We start from the raw sequence: 27250 nt of genomic DNA, 5'->3' as shown, positions 1-27250 counted from the left end.
AAACTCATAGTTGTTTGCTGAGCTAACAGAAATCTGGATGTTTTCTATGCTAAATGAATCCGAGATAACAAAATTGTAATAGTGATAAAATAAGGGCAATTTCTGTTTCCTGAAAATTGAAGCCTTTTCAAACTTAAGAAATGTGTAGATTGCATAAGCACTTACATCAATTGATAACATATAATGTTGTGGTACAAGACTAATTTTTCTCAAAAATAATTTCCATTTTGTACTCAGCCCCACAAATTATGTAGTTGGTCCAGCTCGGGTTCCTGGGAGAGAAACTAAAGTAGCATGTATCAAAGAGCATCAAAAATTAAGAATTTCGAGATGGCAGCAGCAAAGCATTAAACCAAATGTGGGGCCCTTCTAAGCATGGGGCCCCAGGTGACTGCACAGGTCATGTGCCCATGAAACCAGCCCTAAACACAGGAGACTGTACTTCCCAGCTCCTTTGCCAAACCCTTGATTAATGAGATATGAGTAGTGGAAGAGAGGCGTTCCACTTTTTGGGTGAGGCAGTGAAAAGCCTTTGTGCCTTCTCCAGTCTCTTCCTTTCCCATCATAGTGAACATGGAGTACTTGTTTTCAGCCGGTGGAGCTGACAGATTGAAGCAGTCACCACTGAGGAGAGCTAGTCTACAGAGTCACCTGGACCACGAAAGAAGCTCTTGTGTGTTAAGCCACTGAGATAAGGGACTTGTTTGTTACTGAAGCATGAGCTTAGCCCATCCTTCCAAATATGTAGGGGAAGGCCAGAAGCAGAAGAAAATGTCTCAACTCTGAAAGTACTATGCAGGAAAGGAAACCAGACAGTGAAGACTGGTATAATGGCTCTCATGCACTTGTTTTTCCATCAATAAAATAAGAATTCAAAGGTGATCCTTCACATGTTACAATTCTATGGCTACACATAGTGCTACTTTGAATTCATTTAAAAAATGTTACCTAAGAAAAGAGAGTATATATTCTCCTTGTCCTTTAGCCTCCCAGTCTCTGGGCTGATTGCCATCGTTAGCTCACTCTTGATTCACCAACACCATCAATACTTTCAGAATCAAGAGGAAGGCACTCTTCTGGGGGCAGTGTTCTGCTCTGTAGAAAGTATTTTATCAGGTAAACGAATTTGCGACCGTGATTGGATAGGTTTTTTTATTCCAAAAACTCCAGCTGATTTTGTAAGAGTCCCATTGTTTGAAAATTACTGAAACTGGTCCCTTTTGTCATTGTTTCTATGCTTTATCACCTTAGAGATCACTTTGGCTTCAGAGTTGTTCCTCATTGCTCTCAAACACCGGATTGCTGTAAGACACCCTGCTGCCACACTCTGGCATGTCAGAGTAGGACGTTTGGTTTAGCGGGGGCCAGCTGGGGTCATCTGCCAAGGCCCTCTGCCATATCCGATACTGGCTTTTTGATTGATAGCCAAAACACCTTTTGAATGTTGTCCACAGGGCTTGGTTTTCAATAATGGCCTCTTGCAAAATAAGAGAGTTATTCTTTACAACCAGAGGTTGGCTATGGTCCTCCATAGACCATACAGAGAAGCTACCACATTAGCTGTTAGATCCAGCTTGACAAAAAACTTGAGGCCTGTACGAACAAATCCAATGTGGTTTCATGAGATAGGTCTCAGCCTCTCAAGCTTTTCCACTCAAGGAGCTCTTCTGGGAAAAGAGAGAGTTCCCAGTTTTAAGAATCTGGAAACATAGCTTGAAGTAGTCTGCCTCGAGGGTGAAATTCCTTTTGAATCTCATATATAAATTAAATTTAAAATCATTCAAATTCTGCAGTCCACTCCCTACCACACCCCATGGAATTACCCTATAGAAAGATGTGGCTTTGGTGTGCCCTGCCATATGACTGCATAGTCCCGAATACAGGTCAATAAATTGGAATGTGGGCCACAGTCTTACACCTGGACAGATCTGGATTCAAGTTCCAGCTCTGACATCTATGGACAAATCAGTTATCTTATCTGAGCTTCAGTGATTAGAAATAATTCCTTCTTTGTGTAACTCTCCTTACAATGTAGGGCAGGGCATGGTATAGATGCCTCCCTTTACCACCTTTATGAATTATTTACTTAACAAATAGCTATGGGGGCATCTGGGTGGCCTAGTCAGTTAAGCCTCCTACTTTGGCTCAGGTCATGATCTCGTGGTTTATGGGTTTGAGCTCTGTGCTGACAGCTCGAAGCCTGGAGCTCGCTTCAGATTCTGTGTCTCTGTCTCTCTCTACCCCTCCTCCCTCATGCTCTGTCTCCCCCTCCTTCAAAAATAAATAAACATCAAAAAAAAATTTAATAAATAAATAAGACAATAAGCTATGTACTGTGGCCCTATTCACTGTGGCCTCTTTCATCTACAACTATTTCAGTACAATGCAGATAACAGAAGATATGTCTCTTTGGAAACATTTTGGACTGCCATTTTATTTCATGAGTTAGACTGAACCTCAAACAGATCTCAAGTTATAATACAGAGTGAATAAGAGGTTATTGTGTTATTTTTTTCATTTTTATCGTAAGTCATAAAAGTTAACCATCTTAGAAGTTATCTTGAGAAAAACAAAAAATATGAGAAGCTTGCTGTTCCACAGAATGAGAACTCATTTTGGTGTCTATCAGTGGTATCTTTGCTAGATTGGAAGAATCAATTTTATGGGATTCTACAAGGACCTTTGCCAGGGTAATAGTTTTCCTAAATTCCACCCATCTTTGATATTGGAGTCCCATTGCCAATGGAAATAATAGAGAACAGCTAGTCTGAATCTTTCTGTCTCAAAAAATGGATCATGTGTTAGCAGGCTGTTAAAGACCCACCCAGCCATCTCAAGAGCATCTTGTAAACTTCAGGGCTCACCTAGCCAGACTTGTTATTCTACCTTTTCATTTTGTACTCAGCCCCACTTATTATTACTTTCCCACAGCAAGTTGCTTTTTTGTTTTTTGTTTCATTCTTCTTAATTAAAAAGAGAACAGTAGTTCTCCATCGAGCTGGAATAGGGCAGGATCATAGTTATCCAATTACTGGTCTTAAAGTCTAACTTACCTCTAGGATACCTTATCAGGTTTTAAACAAAAAAACAAAAAAGCAAAATGAAACAAAACCAAACACAGATACAGACACACACAGAGAGACTTTAGTGCTATAAGACATGCCTTGAGTGTTATCACAATTCTAGAAGTATAAAGGCCTGTCTCACTTTGCTGGTCTGGATTGGGAAACTGAAGGACCGAGAAGTAACCTGTTCTGTCACTCTACATTATAAATTAAATGTAGAACTAGAAACAAAAGGAAACCCTTGAAGAAATATGATTTCTAAAAAAAAAAAAAAACAAAACAAAAAACATAAAACAAACAAAAACTTCACCACACAAGCTCTTCAGATTGGCTACTAAAATAATTCACACATACAAATATACACACAAATATATACACAAACACATAAGTAATAAAAACGAGAAGGATTAAAGCTATCCAGATTAGCTCCTATGACTTTCAGTTGGAGGTTAGATCATGAGAAAGCAAGGTGAGGATAAGATCCCATTCAAAACTGCTCTAAGATTAGGGATAGTCTTAGTCCTCTCAGCAGACCAGGAAATATTTGGAACTGTGCAACAGGAGGCCAGCCATCCCCCATGCCTGTCCCTTGAAACCTCTCTGGACCATCTTTGTCACAGGCTAACCACCAATCTTTAGTATCTCCTGTCAGATATACCTAGAGCTATGTGAGGAAAACATCTTGCTGCATCCGTGATAGCCTGCGGTCTTTACCTACTCTGCTCACCTCATAGGGCATGAAATCTTAGTGTTTGTAATTCTCCATTACATCTTCCTTCAACCACAGACTCAAATGGCTTTGGTTTGTTCCTGAATGCCTACTGACAGCAGAAGGTAACTTCAAATAAGTGAAGACTGCCATGCAGGAGCCTGGGGGTGAGAGCTAGGACCCCACAGCATCATTTCTCAGTGTGAAAGCTGCTGGAAACCCCCACTGAACATCTACGCCGGTCTCCATTTCTCAGTGGACTCGAGAAACAAAGGAGAAACTTAATCTTTCATGAGTGTCAAATTATCCTCTCCACCTGCTGGAGGCGAGCAGCATCACTTCTTAACATTTAATAATTGAACAAAGCTTTACGCAGCTTCTATTAGAATAAAGCAAGGTTTTAGACACTGTAGACACTGAGATGAGTTCTTGCCAGCGCCATTTACACAATCTACACACAAATAACTGTAGCACTGGTCCTCTTGCTTGCTGTACACTGTGAGCAGCACCCCTCCATCATCAGGATCTGCCTCGTATTGCACCCTAGGTCATGGCACAGGGTCAACAAATGTTTGTGGAGTGAATGAACAAATGAAAGCCTGCATGACTGATAGATACAAACTAAGAAATGCTAAGTATCACAAGAGATAACATAATGATAATAGTTTATATTTATCAAACATTTACTACATGCTTTTCTGTGTTCACCTTTCATGCTCACAGTAACCCTGTAAGGTTAGGTACCCTTATTATCACGGCGTTTCAGATGAGAAAACGGAGACATAGAGAAGTGGAGTTGCAAGTGCTGCCCAGAGTCAGGCGGCAAGAAAGGATTCCAACCCAGGTGAACTACTTCCGGCTTATGCTTTCTTTTATCTGCAAACATGGTGACATTCGAATGGCTTCCTGCTAGAGGATTATGGGAGACTTTGTTGCTCGATTACCTATAGCACAATCCTCCCAACTTTTTCCTGCCCACCTAAGAGGAAAAAACTCACACACAATGTCAGCAAATCTGTCTAATGTTTGGCATAGATCCACTTTCCCAGAATCCTTTTCTCCTCAGGATGACAATAAGACACAGTTCTGACCAATGAGGCATAAGAGGAAGTCTGCAGGGTGGCTCTAGAAAATGACTTTGTTTCCTTATAAAAGGTTCATACTTAAGGGAAGAAAAGCTTGCTGGTGCCTCTCCTTCCATTTTTTTTTCCTGCATCAAAACACAGGTAATGCTCAGCGATGCGGAAGCTATCTGGACACCATAAGCAATACACGCAAATATGAAAGGCCCGTATCTAAAGATGGGGAGGCAGAAGAGAGAAAGATTGATGATCCCCAATGACACCACTGAGTTGCTGAACCAACTCTATGGCCACTTACCTCGAATCTTCCGGTTAAGTGAGACAATAAATATCTTGACTGTTTAAACCACTGTTACTTGACTCACCCATCCAGGCTTTGGGAAAGATTCATGAAGACGATACTACTACTGCTGTGCCATAGAGGATGGAATAGCATTCCCATAAGGAGATATTGGGGGAAGCTATACCAGGCAGAAGAAATAATGTGATCACTGACAGGGACAAGGTACGAACATAAGATTATCCTTTAAAGGGCAAGGTTCATCCTTCTGCAGCTGGGTATGAGGACACTCATGCGACCCTCTCATTAATTTGGTGGCTTTGGAGACCACACAGGTTAGCACGGTACTTCACAGTGTGGTCCCTCCACCAGCAGTATCAGAATCACCTGACAAACACTTGTGCTTATTCTAGACCTTTGAATCGGAAATGCTAGGGGAAGGGCTGGGCAACCTGGGTTTTAATAAACCCTCCAGGTGACTCTGATGCCCACTCAAGTTTGAGAAGTCCTGGATATGCACACAGAGAGAGGCTCTAGTACCTTAATTCTATGTTCTTTTCTGCCACTGTCTCCTGTGTGGTTTTTACCCTACCTGTTAAGGAAGGTGCTGCAGAGAAGTCAGGTTCCAGGGATTCCCCCCTCACTGGCATAAGGCTGTGTTTGCCACTGGAAACATTGCCACCCAGACTGGGAACGGATGGAATCTGATGCTCACCTCCCCTTTGACACAGATGTCTTTTCTAACGGTGACCCCTGTTCGCCAGGAGGCTTTGAAGAATGAAGATTTGGTCTAAATAACAGCGCTGAAGGAGGAGAGTGAACCACATAGCCAAAGAAAGGAGACCACAAACTCATTTCACTGAGGAAATGGAGTAAATTGGAGATGAAGAATCAAATCTAAGAAAAGCTCACTATGAATCTTATTTCCCATGTGTAAAGTAAAAGACATTGTTAAGTGAAAGAATCCAGACATAAAAGGCCACATATTCTATGATTCCCTTTATGTGAAATGTCCTGATAGGTAAATGCGTGGAGACTGAAAGTAAATTACTGGTTGCCAAGGGGTGAAGAAGGGGGAAGGGGGAATGAGGAACGACTGCTAATGGGTACAGGATTTCTTCTGGGGTGATGAGAATGTTCTGGAATTAGTGGTGATGGTTGCACAACTCAGTGAGCTGCACACTTTTTAAGAAGGCGAATTTTGTAGTATGTGAATCATACGTAATTTCAAAAAAACAAATTCAGTTCTCTACTTGTGGATTTTAGAAACGAACAGGTCCTTAGACATCATAATCCCATTCTCTCCAGGTCCACCATGTCGATGAGAAAATTAACACCTTGTTTGGAGCTCACTAGAGGAAAGCACCATTGCTCATGTCACCAGGGCAGGGAGCCTCTTGGACTGCTGACTCTTATCCTCTAAGGCTGTTCCTTTTTTCAGACTCCCAAAGAATGCCCCGTCCATCCCTACCCACAGTGATCAGAAGCCGGAGGGCACTTACCTCCACCACAAGGGACACAATGAAGTTGGAGCTGAGCATAATTGTGATGTAAACCCTCCACAGAAGAGGAGTGCAGAGAAGCTGGTGGGAGATGGAGAATCACTGTTAGTTTGAAGACAAATAAATGTCAGAAAGCTGTTCACATGTTCACAGTGTACATTTTCATAGGTTATAAATCATGTGTGTAATAGACATGCTTACATGTAGACATTACATGTGTGAATATTAGAGGCACACACTTAATAACGGAAACTATGATTGCTGCTTTTATTCTTTTATCTTTCTTTCTTCTCCTTTTTATTTTTTGGTGCCCCTGTAATTTCTCAATTTCCCCAAATCAATTCGATCAAAATTTGACAAATTTGATAAGTGTTTTTGTTTGCTTGCGTTGCTCGCTTTTATGAGGGAATACAGGAATGTGGCTCTATTCCCAGGAGGCTCTGATGGTACACAAGTCGAATGTGACAGGGGCAGTGTTGCCCTTGTCTCTCTGGTGCCACATCTCCCCTCAGCTGAGCCCTGCTTTGCAGCCCCGAGCCACGGCTTTACCCTCAGGGCTGTGTGCACGGCTGCACAGATGGTGCCATGACAAGGGTACTCACCAGTGGGGCAAGTGGAGCTGAATGGGAATGGATGTCTGTCTCTGCCTGCATATTCACATTTTCTAGAATGTACCCACAATTTTATGTAATAAGAAGAAAAATAATTATTTTTAGGGTGAGCAATAATTCTCTGCAGACTCCTTGGCAGTCATGTTGGCAATGACCCCACACAGGTCCCCCCAAAACTAAATAGCTCCCTATTTTGTTGTACCAGAGGAATCAACCTCTCTGTAAGACTCTTTCATCTTAAAGAGTGTGACTAAACCCAACATATCTTAACCCTAACTTCTGCAGGATTAAGAAGTTTTAACTCAGAAGTCTAGCAGCCAAAGACTATCTCCATGACTGCTTACTCCAATTCGTGAACATATTTAACAATAGTGGCAATTACGCTGTTAACCACAGTGATACAATTATCACAAGGAAAACCGAATGTAGACATGAGTTTGTATGTCACGTGTCAAGAAGGGTTTGTGAAGGTTTTGCTGGTTTGCAATGAACTGTGAGCTTCCAGTGCTCATCTCCATTTAGGAACCTGATCTACAAGGATCAGTCATTTACTGCCCTTTTGTGCCATGGGTTATGTTAGGCACTGGTAATATGAAACTGAATAAGATAGGACCTTGGCCTTCATGACACGTGTCTTTGAGTTGGAGAGGTGGGCAGGCAGGCTCACGTAGCACTAAGTAAAAAAAGTCCATTCCCTTTTACCATCTCTTCTGTATTCTATTTATTGGTCTAAAGGACATTTGGTAATAATAAACTTCTAATTCAAAAGTATAGGTTAAAGGAATTGAAATACACATTTCCCCTAGCTTGTATATGTAAAAATTGTCTCATAGATTTTGACATTTGCCTCAAAATTACACACTCTAAGAGAGTTCATGAGGTAAGTTATGGCTCTTTGCAAACAAGTTTTGCAGACATTAAGTATGAACATACAAACACGTCTTTATAGAGATTTTTTTTAAAGATGTAAGTACAGATTTGAGAATTAACAGAAAAAGTGTTATAGGCAAACTGTTTTCAACAGCTTCAAAACAGAAGTGCTTAGGGGAAAAAATTTTCTTACGCTTGAAACAGTGTATGTATATAGATTTTTCCATTCTTACAGGGATCTTTTAAAAGAAAAATGGCCAATGCTTCTGAAATATTTGAAATCAAGACTAGACAGAATCTTATTTCCTGGCTGGCTTAAATTAAAAAAAAAATACAAATAAATGTAGTATTCTTTTTTAACTCTACTATTCCAAAAGGATAATCAGTGTCACGAGTCCATGTCAATTGCCACCGTGACCTGCTTCTTGCAGTCAGGGTATTATATAACAGTAAACCATCATCATAGCCCAGAGATAAGACTTACATCCAAACGCCTATATAATTCTGGAATATCAGCAAATAGAATGAATAGACACACACCCAGCTGTATGACCAGCACAAGGACAAATATATCTGAGGAAATAAGAACACAAGCTATCATTTAGAGAAATTGGAGTATATACGGAGTTTCACATCTATTGACAGACATAGTCTAGATGAACACTGATTAAGCTTACTTGATTCCTACATCCAAACACAGCATAATAAATGGAAAGTACTCATTTCTATGCAATGGGTCTCACCTCCACAATTTCTATGCATGTCCTTGAAGCAGATGGAAATTTTCACATGCATGTTGTAAGTTTCAATTAATAAAAGTGGGAAATACAGAGAGAGCAATTTTGACCTAATATATTTTCAAAAAATGCCTTGAAGACAGTTAAGTACCCAAGTCTTTTTAATGCAAATCCCCTGCTTCAAATTCTATTCTGGAAAAAAAAGAGGGCTGTAAATAAACAAATATTTAAATTGCAGTAATGTAGAGGTAAGCATTTGACTGCTTTCTCATCCCAAGAAGGAGAAAGGCAAAATAATTTTCTCTAAATAAACTAATTCTTATGAGGACATTGATCCTTCAACTTATGCTTCTAAATTTTCCCAATTAGGGGTGCCTGGGTGGCTCAGCTGTTAAAGCATCCAACTCTTGATTTCGCCTCAGATCACCATTTCATAGTTCATGGGTTCGAGCCCCACATCAGGCTCTGCACTGACAGCATGGAGCCTGCTTGGGATTCTCTCTCTTGCTCTCTCTCTCTGCTCCTCCAGTGCTCATGCTCTCTCTCCCTCTCTCTCTCTTGAAATAAATAAGTAAAGGTAAAAATAATTAACTAAATATTTAATTAATTAAATGTTCCCAATTTGAGAGGTAGGGATGTATACAAATGAATGTTCCACAGGGTAACCAGGTCACCCACTTCTCCTAACACACACCGCACTCCAGTCCAGAATGTAAGGAGGTAGCATGTACTTTGGCCAAGAGCCTCCACAATTACTATAGCCAGGTTCCTTCAGGCTGGACCCCCTCCCAGGCTGCCAACCACACAATGCCATCTTAACCATTGTCTTCACGGCAGGAGACATGTTCCAACTGAGTGTTGTGACACTTCTCTCTCTCCACCTCCTCCCAGATGAATTCCGACAAGTACTGACACGTGAGGAAATAAATGACTCGTCCCAATTTACAGTGGTGCCATGAAAGGACACCTGGAGACAAACTTCCGGTGAAGGAAAGAGGTAGAGGAAGAAGCCCTAGAATTTAATGCAGCTTTGAGGAAAGGAGCTAAGAATGAGGCTGCCAAATGTGTTTATAGAGCCCTGGAGTATAAAGTCAAGGGCTCCAGATAAGCATCAACTCCGCTGCTGCTCCCTGAGTGACCTGGGCATGTCTGTTCCTTCTGATGACCCCTCACCTCTGATCTGGTACAACGCTACTCACAATTTTTATATATGGGCTGCCTAAATGGTTTTCCTTTAGAGAAAATAAGAGCCACGATGATACAGTTGATTGTTCCCAAGAACCATATGGTAGTGTTTTCGAAGCTTGTGAAGGCACCATTACTTCCGATTTTTTCTGGAGCAGTGGGAGAAATGGTTAACTTTGAGATGCTTTCATTTTGCACTGTGCAGGCACTAAAAAGGAAACAAAAAAGGTAATGAACGAAGATGACAGGTCTTTATGGAGCACTGGTATCTACAGGATTCCATGCCCTCAGTGCTTTTGTAATTACCTACACTTTGGGAAAGAATATACTGAAAAATAAGGGGAAAGAAACCAACACAGATAGATCTATATTTTGGATAGATGAATAGATAAAAGATAGATATATGATAGGTAGATAGATAGATAGACAAGTTATTTATTCAATAATTTGGGTACCCTTCATGTGTAGTAAGGTTATGTGGGAAAAAGATGAGTAAGCCATGAGTTTTTCCTCTTGTGGCTTAAGATCTCTGAATATTGATAAATAGGGTGACCATATAATTTATCATCCAACAGGAGCATATTTGAATGTGAAAGGAAAAGACTAGTATCACCAGCAAAACCGGTAGTTGCCAGAGGAGACATGCGTGGAAGGGGTGGGAAAAATAGATAAAGGGGATTCAGAGGTCCAAACTTCCAGTTATAAAATGAATGTTATGAGGATGCAAATTACAGCATAGGAGCTGTAATCAAAAATAGCATATTAATATATGGTGACAGATGGGCACCACATATCATGGTAAGCAAGGAATGATGTATAGAATGGTCGAATTGATAACTTGTTATTAATGTAACATTGTATGCCAAATATACTTCAAGGATTAATTAATTTAAAAAATTTCACTGGGATATCAGGCTCAAACTGGGGATGTCTGGGCAAATTATAATGCATGGTCACCCTAGGTGTAAAAGAAGGTCATGGATCATTATCACACAAGACAGGCAAAAGTAAGTGCCAATGGATAATATCCTCAAACTGTGCTACAGAGGAGAGAAGATCACTGGAAAATTCCCCAAGGGACTTGAAAGAAAGCCAACGCCTCCAGAAGAATGAAGAACCCTTTACTTCTTGTCATAAGGGCCAGACCATGTTTGATGGAAATTAGGATGTGAGAAGCTGGAATCAGAGCTGTGATAGTACCTGTGCATCTCCATGGAATACCAAGGCTGCCTCTGAACCAGAATGAAGCCCGCAATGTGCATGGCTAAGCTGAGAAGAAGGTTGAGAATCACAGAGAGCAGCAGAGGTGGGGAGATCAGCCGTCCTGCAGGCCTGAAGGGCACCAGCTTGGGGTAGGCACCATTCAAATTCACTACAAAATAAATTCAAGTGTTATGTTTGTGAGAGAAGGAAAATACTGTATTCTTCATCAGAAGAACGGTGTAACTTCTTAGGCCCACACAGCCAAGGAAACTGACAAACTGGAGTACATCAGGGTTTTGAGGGAACAAAATACAATGAATGGCTTCAAACTCAAGTCATAGGAGCAATTCTTCAGGGAGAAGACAAAAACAATCATGAAATGCTTTCAGTTTTGGCTATTTTTTTTAATATATGAAATTTATTGTCAAATTGGTTTCCATACAACACCCAGTGCTCATCCCAAAAGATGCACTCTTAAATGCCCATCACCTCCCCTCCCCTCCCTCCCACCCCCCATCAACCTTCAGTTTGTTCTCAGTTTTTAAGAGTCTCTTATACTTTGGCTCTCTCCCACTCTAACCTCTTTTTTTTTTTCCTTCCCCTCCCCCATGGGTTTCTGTTAAGTTTCTCAGGATCCACATGAGAGTGAAAGCATATGGTATCTGTCTTTCTCTGTATGGCTTATTTCACTTAGCATCACACTCTCCAGTTCCATCCACGTTGCGACAAAGGGCCATATTTCATTCTTTCTCATTGCCACGGCACTCTCAACAATAGCCAAATTGTGGGAAAAGCCTAAATGTCCATCAACTGATGAATGGATAAAGAAATTGTGGTTCAGTTTTGCCTATTAAATAGGCAAAGCCCATCAAATTATAGGTGAGGGCATGATGATAATGTACACTCTTATACACTGCTTCTGGAAACGTACACTGACACAAACCTTCTGCAGGGCAATTTGGCAATAAATATGAAAACACCGGAACATGTTCATAACATTTGACATGGTTATTCCATTTCTGGAAATTTGTCTTAAGCTAAAAATATCAGAGATGTAGAAAGATGTTCTTTAGTGCATCACTTACAGTAAACTATGTACATCTACATAATGAAACAACAGGCAGTCACTAAGAAGCAATGCTTTAAAATATTCAGTGACAATGGGACACCTGGGTGACTCAGTTGGTTAAGCATCTGACTCTTGATTTCGGGTCAGGTCATGATCTCGTGGTTCGTGAGTTCGAGCCCCGCCTTGGTCTCTGCACTGACAGCGTGGAGCTTGCTTGGGATTTGTTCTCTCTCTGTCCCTCCCCTGCTCACTCTCTCATTCTCAGATAAATAAACTTAAGTAAAATAAATTAAATAAACTTAAAAAAATATTCAATGACAAAATGAGAAGTGACATCGGAAAAAATGGCAGAGCAGACAGCCCTAAGGTCCCATCCTTCCACAGAAACATTGAAAAACAAGCAGAAACTATCAAAACTAACTTTTTCAGAACTATGAACAACAAAGGTTTACAGAAGTCAAACAAATGCTGAATCAAGAAAAAGGCAACTTAAAAATGGTAGGAAAGCTTTGTGACATCTGTACTTGCCATTGCCCTACCCCTCCTCAGCTCAGTGGCAATTTCAAAGTCAGTCATTGGCCCTCCCAGTGGAGGACTCTGGTCTCTGGTCACAGGAAGAGCAAACTGCATCCATTGGGTATGTCCATTCTAACCTGTCTGGGGGTACCTGAAGGACTGGTGCAAGGCGCTCATCTCTGTTTCACCTAATGCAAGACTGAACTCAGGGCAGCAGCATCCACTGCTTGAAAACAACTGTAAGGCTCACCAACTACCCACAGTCACCTGGGGCAAAAGATGGCAGTTGAGACATAAAATAATAGCTACGATAAAGAAAAGCTAAAGAACGTTTCTTTGGAAAATTACGGCTTTCAAAAGCATATGTGTATTTTGGGGACTATAGAAAACCATGCACACACCTAAGGCAAGTTACCCACTCAGAAAAGACTGGAACAGCCCCTCAGTTTTGAGCTCTGGATGATCTCTGCACTCAGCACAAGCCTGGCTGAGTGTTGAAGGGCCCCAGCACAGAACAAATCTGCAAAGACTGGGAGAGGTTGTTCTTTGTTCATGGTTTTGCACTCATGGAAGTCAAGAAAATCTCTGTCAAAAACACTAGCTAAACAAAAGCTAAAGGAACAGAGATTTCATTGACCATACATGGCAACTGATACAGTCTTTGCAAAAAATAGTTTAGGAAAGTCACCAAACAAATGGACTATGACAGCCTTCAAAAACTAGCAGAACAAAAGCCATCAAGTCCCGGGGAAGGGGGATTTCCAGAGTTATCTGGATTTCCAGAGTTACGACATTATAATATTCAGCAGAACAAAATAAGTTGACAGAAATAACCTCTGAAGACACCCAGACATTGGACTTACTAGACAAAGACTTTATTTTTCTCCAAATCCCAGCTTTTTTAAAAATTTATTTTTTAAATTTACATCCAAGTTAGTTAGCATATAGTGCAACAATGATTTCAGGAGTAGATTCCTCAATGCCCCTTACCCATTTAGCCCATCCCCCCTCCCATAACCCCTCCTGTAACCCTCTGCTCTCCATATTTAAGAGTCTCTTATGTTTTGTCCCCCTCCCTGTTTTTATATTATTTTTGCTACCCTTCCCTTATGTCCATCTGTTTTGTATCTTAGAGTCCTCATATGAGTGAAGTCATATGATATGTTAGACAAAGACTTTAAAACAACTGTTTCAGGGGCGCCTGGTGGCTCAGTCAGTAAAGCATCCGACTTCAGCTCAGGTCATGATCTCGTGGTTTGTGAGTTCGAGCCCCACGTCGGGCTCTGTGTTGACAGCTCAGAGCCTGGAGCCTGTTTCGGATTCTGTGTCTCCCCCTCTCTCTGCCCCTCCCATGCTCATGCTCTGTTTCTGTCTCTCAATAATAAATAAATTTTAAAAAAATTTTATAAAACAACTCTCTTTTTTTTAATGTTTCTATTTATTTTTGAGACAGAGAGAGTCAGAGCATGAGCAGGGGAGGGGCAGAGAGAGGGGGAGACACAGAATCCGAAGTGGGCTCCAGGTTCTGAGCTGTCAGCACAGAGCCCGACACGGGGCTCGAACCCACGAACCATGAGATCGTGACCTGAGCCGAAGTCGGACGCTCGACTGACTGAGCCACCCAGGCACCCCGAAAACAACTCTTTCAAATATGCTCAAAGAAATTAGGAAACAATGTATGAACAAAATGAAAATGTCAATAAAAAGACAGAAAATATGAAAAGGAGCCAAAAGAAATTCTTTCTAAAGAATCTTTTTTATAATTTCTACCTCTTCATTGACATTCTTTCTTTTGTCCAGTAAAAGTAACTATTTGAGTGGCGCCTGGGTAGTTCAGTTGGTTAAGCATCTGACTTTGGCTCAGATCATGATCTCACAGTCTGTGAGTTCAACATCTGTGCTGACAGCTCAGAGCCTGGAACCTGCTTCAGATTCTGTGTCTCCCTCTCTCTGGCCCTCCTTCACTCGTGCTTTGTTTCTCTTTCTCCCTCTCTCTCTCTCAAAAATAAATAAAAATAAAAAATAAAAACATTTTAAAAAAGTAACTGAGCAAATATAAAAGGCTGTAGGGGCACCTGGGTGGCTCAGTCGGTTAAGCATCCAACTCGGGCACAGGTCATGATCTTGCAGTTCATGGTTTCAAGCCCCACATTGGGCTCTGCACTGACAGAACAACGGAGAGCTATTACTTAATGAGTACAGAGTTTCTGTTTGGGGAAATGTAAAAATTTTGGAAGTAAAGAGTGGCAATGATTGCACAAAACTGTGAATGTAATTAATGCCCCTGAACTATATGTTTAAAAGTGGTCAAAATGGCACATTTTATGTTATGTATATTTTACCACAATAAAAAATAATTAAAATATTTAACGACATGAAAATTTATGACAAAGTTAAATGAAGAAAATGTACGCACACCTATATAGAGAACATAATTCAAAATTCTTCATTTATATACATACAGAATGCTTTAATTCATTAGTTCTGAATGGTAGAATAAAGATGGATTTTTTTCCTTTGTTATATCTTGCAATGTTTTCCATCTTTGTTTTATAATGAATATATATTAGTAACCATAAGAACAAAAAATAATCAAGTTATTTATCAAAATATAGAGGAAAACCTGGAGATGCTTGTTACTAAACAGAGAACAATTAGAGCTGAAATGAGGGCTGTTTTGAAAAATGTGGAAGAAACACTGATCTAGGGAGAAAACATAGATGGCTCTTTGCCACCCTAAATCGCAGAGCTGGGATGGGTGCAAGTTACATAGAGATAGGCTTGGCTTCTTCATAAGAATTCTGTTAACAGTATGGACTGGCCAAGGGTGTTCTTTCCAGAGATTTGAGCCCCTTGGATACACCTGACACTGTCAGAATTACAGGGAACAAGCAGTAGTCAAGATAGACAAGGGGCTGTTCTCACAATACACACACTCTGGGACAGGGGAGGCAGGAAGACGCAAATAAAAACACAGATAAAAGCATAACTTCAGATTGTGAAGGGCACCCCCCCCACACACACACACACAAATAGAGCACAATTGTGCTTTCTGCCTCCACTGCCACCATGGTGCCCATGAAAAAGTTTCTGGTGAAAGGGGGCAAAAAAAAAAAAAAAAAAAAAAGAAAAGAAAAAGGAAGAAGAAGCAGCAAGTTATGAAGTTTGCCCTTGACTGCACCCACCCTGTAGAAGAGGGAATCATGGAGGCTGCCAATTTTGAGCAGTTTGTTCAAGAGAGAATCAAAATGAATGGAAAATCTGGGAATCTCAGTTGGAGGGGCTCTAACCACTGAAAGGAACAAAAACAAGATTACAGTAACTTCTGAGGTGCTTTTTTCCAAATGGTGTTCGAAATAACTCATCAAAAAAATATTTGAAGGGGGCACCTGAGTGGCTCAGTTGGTTAAGCATCCAGCTTAGGCTCAGGCCATGATCTCATGGTTCCTGGGTTTGAGCCCCACATGGGGTTCTGCACTGACGGTGTGGAGCCTGCTTGGGATTGTTTCTCTCTCCCTCTCTCTCCGTCTCTTCCCCACTTGTGCATGCTCTCTCTCTCTCTCTCCCCCCCCTCTCAAAATAAAGAAATAAACCTAAAAAATATATCTGAAGAATAATCCCTGTGATTCATTGCGAGTAGTTGCTAACAGCAAAGAGAGTTACAAACTGTGTTACTTCCGGATTAACCAGGATGAGAAAGAGGAGGAAGAGGCGGATTAAAACTCATTTATCTGGAACATTTTGTATGAATTCTTGAATAAACCTTGGGAACTAAAAAAAAAAAAAAAAAAGCACAATTGTGTGATAGAGAAAAATTGGCTTGGTGACTACTTAAAGTGAACTTCCTGAGGTGGTGACATTTGAGCTAAGATCTGAATAAGAAAAAACCAAAGCCATATAAAGATGGAAAGGGAGAGTGTTTTAGGCAAAGCAAAGAGCAAAAACAAAGGTACTGTGGTGATCACAAGCTTGACAACGCTCAAGTGACAAGAAGACCCTGGTGCCTGGGATAAGAATGTAACAATGTGGTTGTAAGTGAAGCAGAAGCAGGCAGGGGCTAGAGCATTTTAAGCAAGTAGGTGGCAATAAAATTTACTTTTCAAAATTAACACTCTTACTGCTCTTTGAAAGGTAAATGGGGAGGAGGGGAAGCAAGATGAGTTGTGAGGCTGTTGTGGGAATCCGCAAGGGAGGTGACACGGCTCTGTGTCAGGGGGTACAGAGCTTCGGAAAGCAGAGCCAACAGGAGCTCCATCCAAAGGGATGTGAAGGATAAAGAAAAGAGAAACCAAGGATGGCTCCAGGTCTTTGAACAACCAGGTTGTTTTACCAGAATGCAAGGAAAGGGAATTTTTTTCCCTTTCACTGATGTGTTCTAAGTGCCTATTATGGTAAGTAGTACAAATTAGGCACTCAATAAGTAGCTAATAATTTTGTTGAATACCAGATCTGGTAGAAGATAAGAAAATATATTTATATGCTGATCCAGCAGACCAGAGAAAAGTTGATGACCGTGAAGAAGGAGATTATAACAGAAACAAAATCCCCAAGAAGGTAGGAAGAGGTAGGATTAAACGTATAAGTGGAGCTGTTGGCATTTATATGTAACAGAGAGGAAAGCAGAGAATATGGTGGATGGTGGGGAGTGGATGGGTTGGGGTGAAAGCCTACAGCAGGGAAATTGGGAAGACAATTCATGTTAATCAAGAGGTGGAAATGGGAGTGGCCTAATGGCAAGATTATCTTTAATCTTCATTCAAAATCCCCAAAGGCTAGGATTTAAAGATCTAAAACAGGGGCACTGGGATGGCTCAGTCGATTAAGTGTCCAACTCTAGATTTCAACTCAGGTCATGATCTCACAGTTCATGAGATTGAGCCCTGTCAGCATTGACAGCATGGAGCCTGCTTGGGATCCTCTCTCTCCCTCTCTGTTCCTTCCCTACTTGCTCTCTCTCTCTCTCTCAAAGCAAATAAATAAACTAAAAAAAAAAAAAAAAAGATCTAAAGCATAAAAGCTATCCAGCCTCTATAAACTGGGCATATATTAACTATAATTACACCTGAAAGCATACTGAAGACAGCATTCCTGATTTTCAAAGTGCACTTGAGAAACTGAACAAGAAGACCATGGGAGAAGGGAAGGGGGAATCGATAGTTACAAACAGAGAGGAAGGGAGGCAAACCACAAGAGACTCTTAAATACAGAGAACAAACTGAGGGTAGTGGGGGGAAGGAGTGGTGGACAGAGGGGAAAATGGGTGATGGGCATTGAGGAGGGTACTTGCTAGGATGAGCACTGGGTGTTGTATGTAAGCAATGAACCACAGGAATCTACCCCAAAACCAAGAGCACATTGCACACACTGTATGTTAGCCAAATTGACAATAAATTATATTTAAAAAAAATGAAAAGCAATAAATTATCCCAAAATATAAACAAACAATCAAATAAATAGATAAATAAGTTTAATGACCATTATGGAAGCCCCGTATTTTGTGGAAAACAGAAAAATAACTAGCCAGCTTTTCCATGGCTAATACTTTTATTTCAATCCAAGACTCACAAATGGGGCTCTTATTTCCTTTTTCCCTCTCTGAATGGACCTTTGGGCGTAAGTCCCATATCCCTGAGGCTGCAACTGGTGTCCCTCCTAGTGGACCAGCCCTTCTGGAAGAGCCAAGAAAGTTTCAAAAATGTCTTACTTGTTACACCAATAAGAGTTGTGATGGCCAGATCCTGGAACAGAAACTGGTAATTTGAAAGGCTGTTTGTCTCCTGAAAAGAAAAAGGAAAGCAGGTCAAAAATGTTGTGACCCTCTGGATGAAGTCTGACATCAGTTGCATTCATTTTTGTTCCTGCAACATGGGATTTTACAAGAAGAAGGTGTGGCCAGGGTCCTGTTTGTGTTGGTAGAAGTACCAAAGATAAGGCTGTGAAACCCCCTCCAACCAGGAGGCCACCTTTGTGTGCTTTCTAGGCTGGGTCCTTTGTACATCAACATCCTCCTGTTGAGGGAGATGTCTTACTCTACTAGATCCATCTCTGATCTCTTTTCTACCTGCTAGCAGAAAGTCAGGGTTTGGTCTGGAACAACAGGACAGTGAGTTCCCAGTAGTAACAAGAGACAAATGTGTGGTGATCTTACCCAAATTTTACCAGTGGAAAAAGAATAATTGAACCCACTATTTGCAGTCTTGGGTGTTATTAGCAAGTCCTGATAAGGCATCCTTGATATTCTTGGGGAAAAAAAGGTTAAGATCTTACTGATTTCAAGTAACTTGCTTCCTTGCCCCCCTTTTAGTGGAAAGGAGATCAAGATGACCCAAGTTCAACTCTAGTTTGTAGCATGAGTTGTTGGGATTCCAAAATAGGACCAAATTTCTGTGCACAGCCTCTCCTTCTCCATCTCATTCATTGTGAGCGGGAAAAGACATAAGCAATCTGAAAATAACAAAACTGAAACCTTCAGCCCAGAAGCAAGAGGGCAGGACATAGAGATGAATCTAACGAATCATCAGTAGGCTGCTTATACTCGCTCATGAGAGTCGATTGCAAAGTTTTCAGGGATTATTTTTTTGAACTGGCTGTTAAACACAGCCATTATAGAACCTGAAATTATACAAATCTACCATTAAATACATTATGCTAAAACAAAGCTAATAAATACCCCCAATCCAGCACTTCCTAATCCTTTTCCTACATTGTGCTGTTATCTATGTTCTTTAAGATATTTACAAGTCTTCTAACTCTGGGGTGCAAGTACTACATAATGACATGCCATGTGCACATCTCTTCCCAACTCCATGCTCAGTGACGTCAGGCAGGCAGCTCGAAACCAGCCATGGTGGGCATATTTACACCACGGAAATCAGCAAACATGAATAACCAGGGCTTGCTGTCCCAGGGAGAGCGGCTCTGAAACATTTACCAGCTCCCCAGTCCCAGATCATCTCGCTACTGAATGGTACGCTCGGGTAGAGTCACACTGGAACAGAGAAGATGGAGACCTCGTCCAAGCAGCCAGAAGCAACCGCGAGAAAGTGCTATGCCTTGATCTTCAGCTACTACTACACACAAAATGTCTCTGTCAGAGAGTCAGAGAATTGACACCTTCAGCTTCTCCTGTGTGCATCTATTTCTGATTTACTTTCACCACAAAGGTAGTTTCAGAGGGGCCCTTGGTCCTCCAAGCTCCCCCACGTGCACTCTTCCTCAAGAGGCATGCAGGTTGGGAGGATGCAACTCCTTGTTTCAGTTCTAACCAGGAGCTCGGGTCACCAGTCATACCCAGTAGAGCAGCAGAACACCAACATACTGGATCATGCTGTACAGAGCCATGTACTTGAACATGCAAAATGAGGTAACGAGAGCGGCACGTCCTTCCCTGTGTAAGCAAAGAAAGGACAGAGTAAGGAGATGGAAAGAAAGGTCAGTGCCTCTGCTGTTCAGCTGAGCTTAGGAGAAACACTCCAAAGCCTGATTATTCAACAGTTTGTCTGACAGACTGGATAGCCTCGAGCCAGAGCGAGCTGTCTGTCAGTATGCTAAACGACTAGACTTTCAGGAAAGACCAATTCCCGGCCCAGCCCCCCAGCCTTGGTCCAGTTCGAGAGCCCAGAGTGCATGGTAGCCTCGTGCTCTCTGTGGGCATCATGTCAGAGCGGAGTCAGAGGACCTGGGGATGCGTCCTAGAGCTCGTACCTACTCACAAGTGTAATTTGGAAGGTCATTTCCTTCTGTCAGTCACAGTTTCTTCATCTGTAAACTAAGGAATTTAAATAAGATTGCAGGCTTGGGGGCTATTTTCATGAAGGTGTTTCATTTCATTCAAATCATTTGGCCATCCCCGCTTTTTCTAAAACTGCACTGAAACAGTGTCTATGCTCAAATACATCATATATCGAATTTAAATAGACTGAAAACAACGAACGTGTTTGTTTCCGTTACTGTTGGTGGACTTGGAGTAAATGGTATATATTTAAAGCATAAAATAGATTATTTATGAGATGCCACTTTTATCACTTTCATTGGAAAGAAACGAGTTTAAATTTGCTTCTGGTCATAATGTTTTCCTGGGATTCCAAAGCCTGATTTCAGAGTGGGCTTTTCCCTGTACTGGGGCTCAGCTGCTGTCATTTGCTCTACCAGAAGGTAGTTTCTCGTCATCTCTCACCTCCTTAGAAAGGGTTTTCGCATGCCACACACCTGCAGCAGCCAATTCCACCCCCCCCAGCCACCTTCTTACTTTTCCCATTACCCTTGATTTATCTGTGTATGTGTTTATTGCCTGACTTCTCCACCAGAATAAAGCTTTATGAGGTCAAGGAATGTGTGATTTACTTGCTTCTGGGTCTCCAGGGTCTCCACCAGTTCCTGGCACTAAGTGCCTGCTCTATAAATATTTGTCAAATACACACATAAATTTTTAAAAATTTGGGAGGAGCCAGCAAAATCATCATTTTAATATGGTGGGAATAGTATGACATTTGTAGAGAAAACATTTAAATACCATCAGTTCTAACATAATTTCTAATCCTATATGGCTGTGTGAGCTTGGGAACCTCAGTTAAGTTCTCTAAACCTCCATTTCTTTATTTGTAAAAGGAAATAGTGACCACTCCGACATCTCCAGGCTGTTTGGAAGTATAAGATAATGGGTATTAAAGCACTTCACAAGCTGTAAATACATGCTAGTTATAATCACCCAAAGCAGCCACAGTGCTAACCATTTCTATCATCCCAATAAAATACAGCAGAAGTACATCTTCTGGGAGGTACAGATAAAGCACCAAGGGAGATTTTAGTAGAAGCAGCAAAGATGAGTTAATATTTTGAAAACTGGGGATGGGAAGGATATTCCAAAGAAGCATAAAGAGGCAAGAGGAAAAGAGGGCAATCGGGGAAAGGAAAGTTTGTCTCTACCCCCCATTATAAAGCACCTATGGAGATATATGTAAAAATAACAATAATAAGATCAACACTTTCAAAGCAGTTACAAGTTCCAGATTCCAGGGGTGCCTGGGTGACTCAGTGGGTTAAGCATCTGACTCTTGATTTAAGCTCAGGTCATGATCTCACAGTTTGTGAGTTCAAGCCATGAGTCAGGCTCCGTTTTGCTCATGGAGGCTGCTTGGGATTCTCTCTCTCCCCCTCTCTCTGCCCCTCTCCTACTTCTGCCCCCTCCCCTGCTCATGCTCTCTCTCTCTCTCTCTCTCTCAAAATAAATAAACAAACTTTAAAATTAAAAAAAAAGTTCCAGATTCCAATTTTCTAAAGATAACCTATTGAGTGGTTTTCATTATGCCACTACTCTCCCACAGTTATTATTTTTTTTTTTAATTTTTTTTACATTTATTTATTTTTGGTAGACAGAGAGAGACAGAACACAAGTGAGAGAGGGGCAGAGAGAGAGGGAGACACAGAATGCGAAGCAGGCTCCAGGTTCTGAGCTGTCAGCCCAGAGCCCGATGCGGGGCTCGAACTCATAGATCGCGAGATCATGACCTGAGCCCAAGTCAGACGCCCAACTGACTGAGCCACCCAGGCGCCCCTCCCACAGTTATTTTTAACTGCTGGTAAGTCACTCAGGAGTAGAATGGCTGACTGCATTGTCCTGCAAAGCACCCACCCCACCCAGGGACACAAAATTTCCGTTGTTTCCCTGGCCGAACAATGGGATCTGAACTTAAAAGTCAAGAGAGATTAAAACAGTGCTGGTGGAAAGCATCTACTTACTTGATAAGGTGAGGTACACACTCAATGTTTGGAGTTTTAGAAGTGAAAGGTGAGGCCACAGATGCCTCCTGTTCTGATAAAGAGATGCCCACGTGAGCCATTTTCAAAGCCTGAAAGCAAAGAGTCAGCTTACTCTGCTTGCACACTCACAGATGTCTCCCCTGAGGCCACACAGGAAAAGCTTGTCAAGCTAGCTACAGGATGGCCCGTGGACCCAAGCACGAGCCAGGAGGGGACCAGAATTTGTTCTGCCTATTGCATAACAAAGAGACGACACTGGGACATCTGGCCAAAGAAGTCAGTATACTGATCACTGAGTCATTGGGCGGCCTTGGTCAAAACCCTCCCAAACCCTCCACGTCAGTTCTTCCATCAAGAAGAATGGAGATAAGTGTATCCCAGGGATATTATGTCTAAAGGACTCCAGGCAAGTGCAATTAAGTGTAAGTCCTGGTGTGTCCTGGTGTGATTATGGCCCCACACACCGGCAGCTACTTACCCCGCAGTCATTGGCTCCATCACCGCACATACCTACAAAGTAACTAAAAGGGAGCCATGTCAATTGTAGGGGAAATCAAAGCAATTTTAACTGCTCATTTCTCTAATTAAAAAAAATAATAAAATGAACTTCGTTACTTAGGGGACACTCTGATTCTTTATTTTAAGGGAGTTTTCTGAAGGGTCCAGTTTGACTAAAAGTAAAGTGTGACTCTACAGCTCCCCGATGGATTAGGAAACCCAGCACACCATCCTGACTCCAAGCATTTCAGGGAGACTCTGTACTTCACTGCTTAGAAAGCAGCTTTGTTGGCTGTAAAATGGGACGTTCACAATTATATGACATAACACCATGGCACAGTGGAGAGGGCACCAGATTTGAAGCCAGATCTAGATCTTTGACCTGATCACTTGACCATTTTGGCCATTATTTTTCTCTCCTACAAAGTGTTGTGAGTATTCAGTGAGATGCTGTAGGGAAAAGTGTCTTCTGATTTCTAAAACAATAAACGAAAATTACTTGGTGCTGTAAATAGTAACAGGGCAGGAAATTTGCCATTTTAGCAGTCACTCAACTAACAAATGCCCAGACTTTGAAGAAAGAAAATATATTCCTGCGTCAGGATCGCTCTTTGAGGGTGAGTGCATCCTGCTGGCTTTAATTCTTGACAAAGATTATGGATAGTGTGCTTTTTAAGGTAGGAGTGCTCTGACAGTATTTATAGGATTTGCTGTACTTGCCTTCCACACTGTCCTATGAAGGCAACTAGTTTACTATCTAGGTTTTCAACCAAGTTAAGAAGACAGGACTTTCTGAATCAAGAAGCTTGCCTAGTGACTAAATCAGGGGGGATGAAGTGGGAGTGAAAAAGATTAGGAGTCATGTCTATATGGTCCAGCACCAGAAATGAAGAAAACTTACAGGACTCCATGGGTTCTGTTAACAGGAAATAAAGGGTCTCAAATGATGGGCACTTTATTTGAACTGCCTATTCTCTAATGCAGATCCTTTGTGTTAAAAGAGAAGTATTATTCTGATTCAGGACAGAGAAGATACTTTGCCATATAAATATTTCAGTATTTTTAAGGTTATGTGAATCCCTTGCCATACGAATCTCCTTATGTCACAGCTGTGATGATAATGTATAATGTCTAAATTGTCATTGTACCTTCAGGAGCTGAACTCAAACTATCCTTCCAGGTTCATTTCTCACCACACACTTTCACGTCCCATATGTTCTAGTCCAGTGGTTCTCAACTCTGGGTGCAAAATTGACCCATTTGAGGAGCGTTGAAAAAACACTGATGTCCAAGCCCCACATGAACAACTGAATTAGAATATCTGGACAGTGGGGTCCTGGGACTGTTATTTTTTCAAAGCTCCCAGGGTGACTGTCATAGGCAGTTAGGTTCAGAACCACTGCCTTAGGGGACTTCTTGTACCTCTTACTCTCTCCCTGACTGTCATGCTCCAGGCACTTCATACCACCTGAATTGGTAAAGAACCTACTCCAGTTTCTGAAATTCTTCCACCAGACTGGATTTCTGCCCAGGAGACATTCTTGCAAAGATTGTTCCATTTATCAGTATCTGTAAGGAACCCAAGAGAAACTTTATATCACGTCAGTTGGTCATACATGAGATAATTGATAATACTTAGAAGGCTGACTGGAAAATAACATCCATGAATGGCAAAACACAATTTGTTTCCAAGAAGTCTTTTTTATTTTTTATTTTTTATTTTTAAGACATTGAGACCTTGGTCATCAAGTAAGCGACCAAGGAGACCAAAAATCAGTCAAGATGACTGCTTAATAAAAATATTGGATGAAAATGATGACCTTCAGATATTTAGCTGAACTGCCATCAAGAAAGTGGTCAAAAATTCCTGAGCTTAATGGAATCTTGAACCAGTAGAGTATGAGAAATTGCAAGATATCGAGAGGTCAGCATCCTAGGGAAAGGAAAGGAGGCAACAGCTTCTCAGAAAATTGTTCAGAACGAGCAGGAAAAACAGCCTCATGATGAAATAGTGACAATTAGTGGTCTTTGATTTAACCATGCCATCTGGGCTTGACCAATTGTGGAGCTCAGCTGATATCCCAAGTCTAATTTTGGCTATGGAACATTGGTGGTTTGGAGATATAATAAATGTATACCAGCTCCATCCACCTGAGCTTTATTCTACAGAGTCTGAATTCTTCTGTTAGATCTCTGTGCTCCTTGCTGTTCTTGAAAGTAACTCAGCTTAGTCTTTAATCTTTTTGTCTTAAACAGTGCCTAAGATGATAAGCAATTGAATACAAATAATTTATCTTTGGATTACACTAGACACAATCTTTCTCTAGTTTGTCCACCTGTTATGTATATAACTTACCTGCCCCTGCTATGGGTTTATTCTTCATCAGAAAATTGTTATCTTTGACCCTTTCTTGTGTAGACTCTCTATCAAAAACCTAACAGAATTCCTTTCTTGGGCTGCTTTCCTCTATAATTGATGGATTTCCCCTTCACCGTTAGACCCCTCACCATGGCAGTATGAAGACAGCCACCCAAAAGCAATCCTTATGACTTGAGAAGCTCCTAATACTTTATTTCTCTAGATGGTGAGAAATGGGCTAATCAAATTTACTAATTTTAAACCTATCTAGAAATGAGACAACAAAATGTTTTTGCCCCTTTATGACACATTCAATAGGTATTTCTTACCTACTTAAAAGTTTGAAATTACTTAAGAACATGCTCTGTAAGTGACTTCATTGGCATCTTTACTGGGAGACTGATAACCCTCTTAGAACTTACCTTTGGGAGTAGGCTACTGAAATGTTGACTTATAACCTGAAAGGATTTTCCACTTAAGGCAAAATGGTAACTTCCCTCTCTGCCATGATCAGAGACTTCTTCCTTGATATTAATGTAATTATCCTGCAAAAGCAAAACACAAGTTATTTTAGACACTTGATAGAGTGGTAAAGGACCACAAGTATATCAGAGAGAGGCAGTGACGACTGGCCTCTCTCTTTAAGAGAGACTGGGGTCTCTCTTTAAGAGTCACACTCCAGCACCAATTCCTCAGAGAAACACTTTGTCTTTGCTGGATCAATCTTTGCACATCACAGCCTCTAGTGAATAGGAGAATAACACTCATGTCCTGTTCTCATCCTGATTTGATCTTGGTGAGTCTCAGAGAAGAGCACATTTCACAAAATTCAAGCGTAAAATACAAAGCACTACAGCTTAACAAATCTCTCCCTGAAGTGAGAAATTACCATTTTTTTTTCTTACAGAATTAATATTGTTCCACAAGGACACAATAGAGATAGGATACTGAATGATTGGGAATACATGGATAAAACTTTCTTTTCCCAGCCCAAAGACATAGTCTAATTTTCCAATGTGCACAGCAGTTTCTCTCCCAGGGACTAAATCTCCTTAGGACCCAGTGGGATGGTTAGCAAGCAAAAGGAGGATGAGAAATTAGATTCACAGTCCCCCTTACTACATTTTTTCTCCTATAGGGCCAACATTATTACACTTAAAATAATGGATCCTTTCCAGGACCCACAACGACACTATACATTAAAGCTCAGTAGGAACAGTATGAGAAATGGATGAGTTCTTCGAACTGCATAGGTGTTAGACATTTGGGGAAATTTGTTGACCCTAGGTCACCTCTACATCTCTGCCAGTCAAAGTTGCTCAGAAGTCAACACTATGAGCCAAGTTAGAGAAGTCTGTTTTTAGGTGTACCTGATTGCTGTGTGCAATGGACTTCTCTTCTACTAATTTCCAAGATATAGATGCTGATGAGGACCCAGTGATTTCATTCGCTTCAATCAGAATGACTTGTTGGCTTTCAGAAACCATTCCAGACTTTCTGGCCACTGTTATTGCGGTCTGAAGATTGTCACCTATAAGAAAGGAAGGGTTATAGCAAGGTGAGGTTGAAAAGATAGAACCAATTCATGCAGGGCCTGGAAAACTAGGGTAAGGAGTCCAGAATTTATTTTAGGTGTGAAAAGAAATAATTTCTAAGTCTCTCTCATGCTGATTCTCCATGAATCCATGATCCCTTTCGTGATTCTTATTGCTTTTTATCTGGTTACTTCATAACCCACCAGTTTTTCCAGAGAGTGGAAAGAAAAAACAAAAAGGCAAAATTCAAATCTATTTCCATCATTTTTC

At 41.1% G+C, this 27250-nt stretch overlaps 1 protein-coding gene and 1 pseudogene across 1 annotated transcript in view; one reads left to right on the top strand and one right to left on the bottom strand.

Annotated features, from left to right (window-relative positions):
- Window positions 1-245: 245 nt before the first annotated feature.
- LOC122198822 (probable cation-transporting ATPase 13A4) overlaps window positions 246-27250 on the bottom strand; it is a 147966-nt gene continuing 120961 nt past the window's right edge. Inside the window, exons 21-32 of the mRNA XM_042903637.1 lie at window positions 26816-26976; window positions 25868-25990; window positions 24576-24655; window positions 23067-23109; window positions 22568-22677; window positions 20120-20216; window positions 18534-18606; window positions 11242-11413; window positions 10056-10249; window positions 8604-8692; window positions 6635-6719; window positions 246-1477 (exon numbers count right to left, since the gene is read on the bottom strand). Of these exons, the coding sequence (XP_042759571.1) occupies window positions 1266-1477; window positions 6635-6719; window positions 8604-8692; window positions 10056-10249; window positions 11242-11413; window positions 18534-18606; window positions 20120-20216; window positions 22568-22677; window positions 23067-23109; window positions 24576-24655; window positions 25868-25990; window positions 26816-26976 (1439 nt within the window). The 3' untranslated portion in view covers window positions 246-1265. The remainder of the gene's footprint in view (window positions 1478-6634; window positions 6720-8603; window positions 8693-10055; window positions 10250-11241; window positions 11414-18533; window positions 18607-20119; window positions 20217-22567; window positions 22678-23066; window positions 23110-24575; window positions 24656-25867; window positions 25991-26815; window positions 26977-27250) is intronic.
- LOC122198821 lies at window positions 15899-16549 on the top strand (annotated as a pseudogene).

Source organism: Panthera leo, chromosome C2 (genome assembly GCF_018350215.1).
Source record: "Panthera leo isolate Ple1 chromosome C2, P.leo_Ple1_pat1.1, whole genome shotgun sequence".
Classification (NCBI taxonomy): Eukaryota; Metazoa; Chordata; class Mammalia; order Carnivora; family Felidae; genus Panthera; species Panthera leo.
This window is presented reverse-complemented; position numbering and strand designations above follow the sequence as displayed.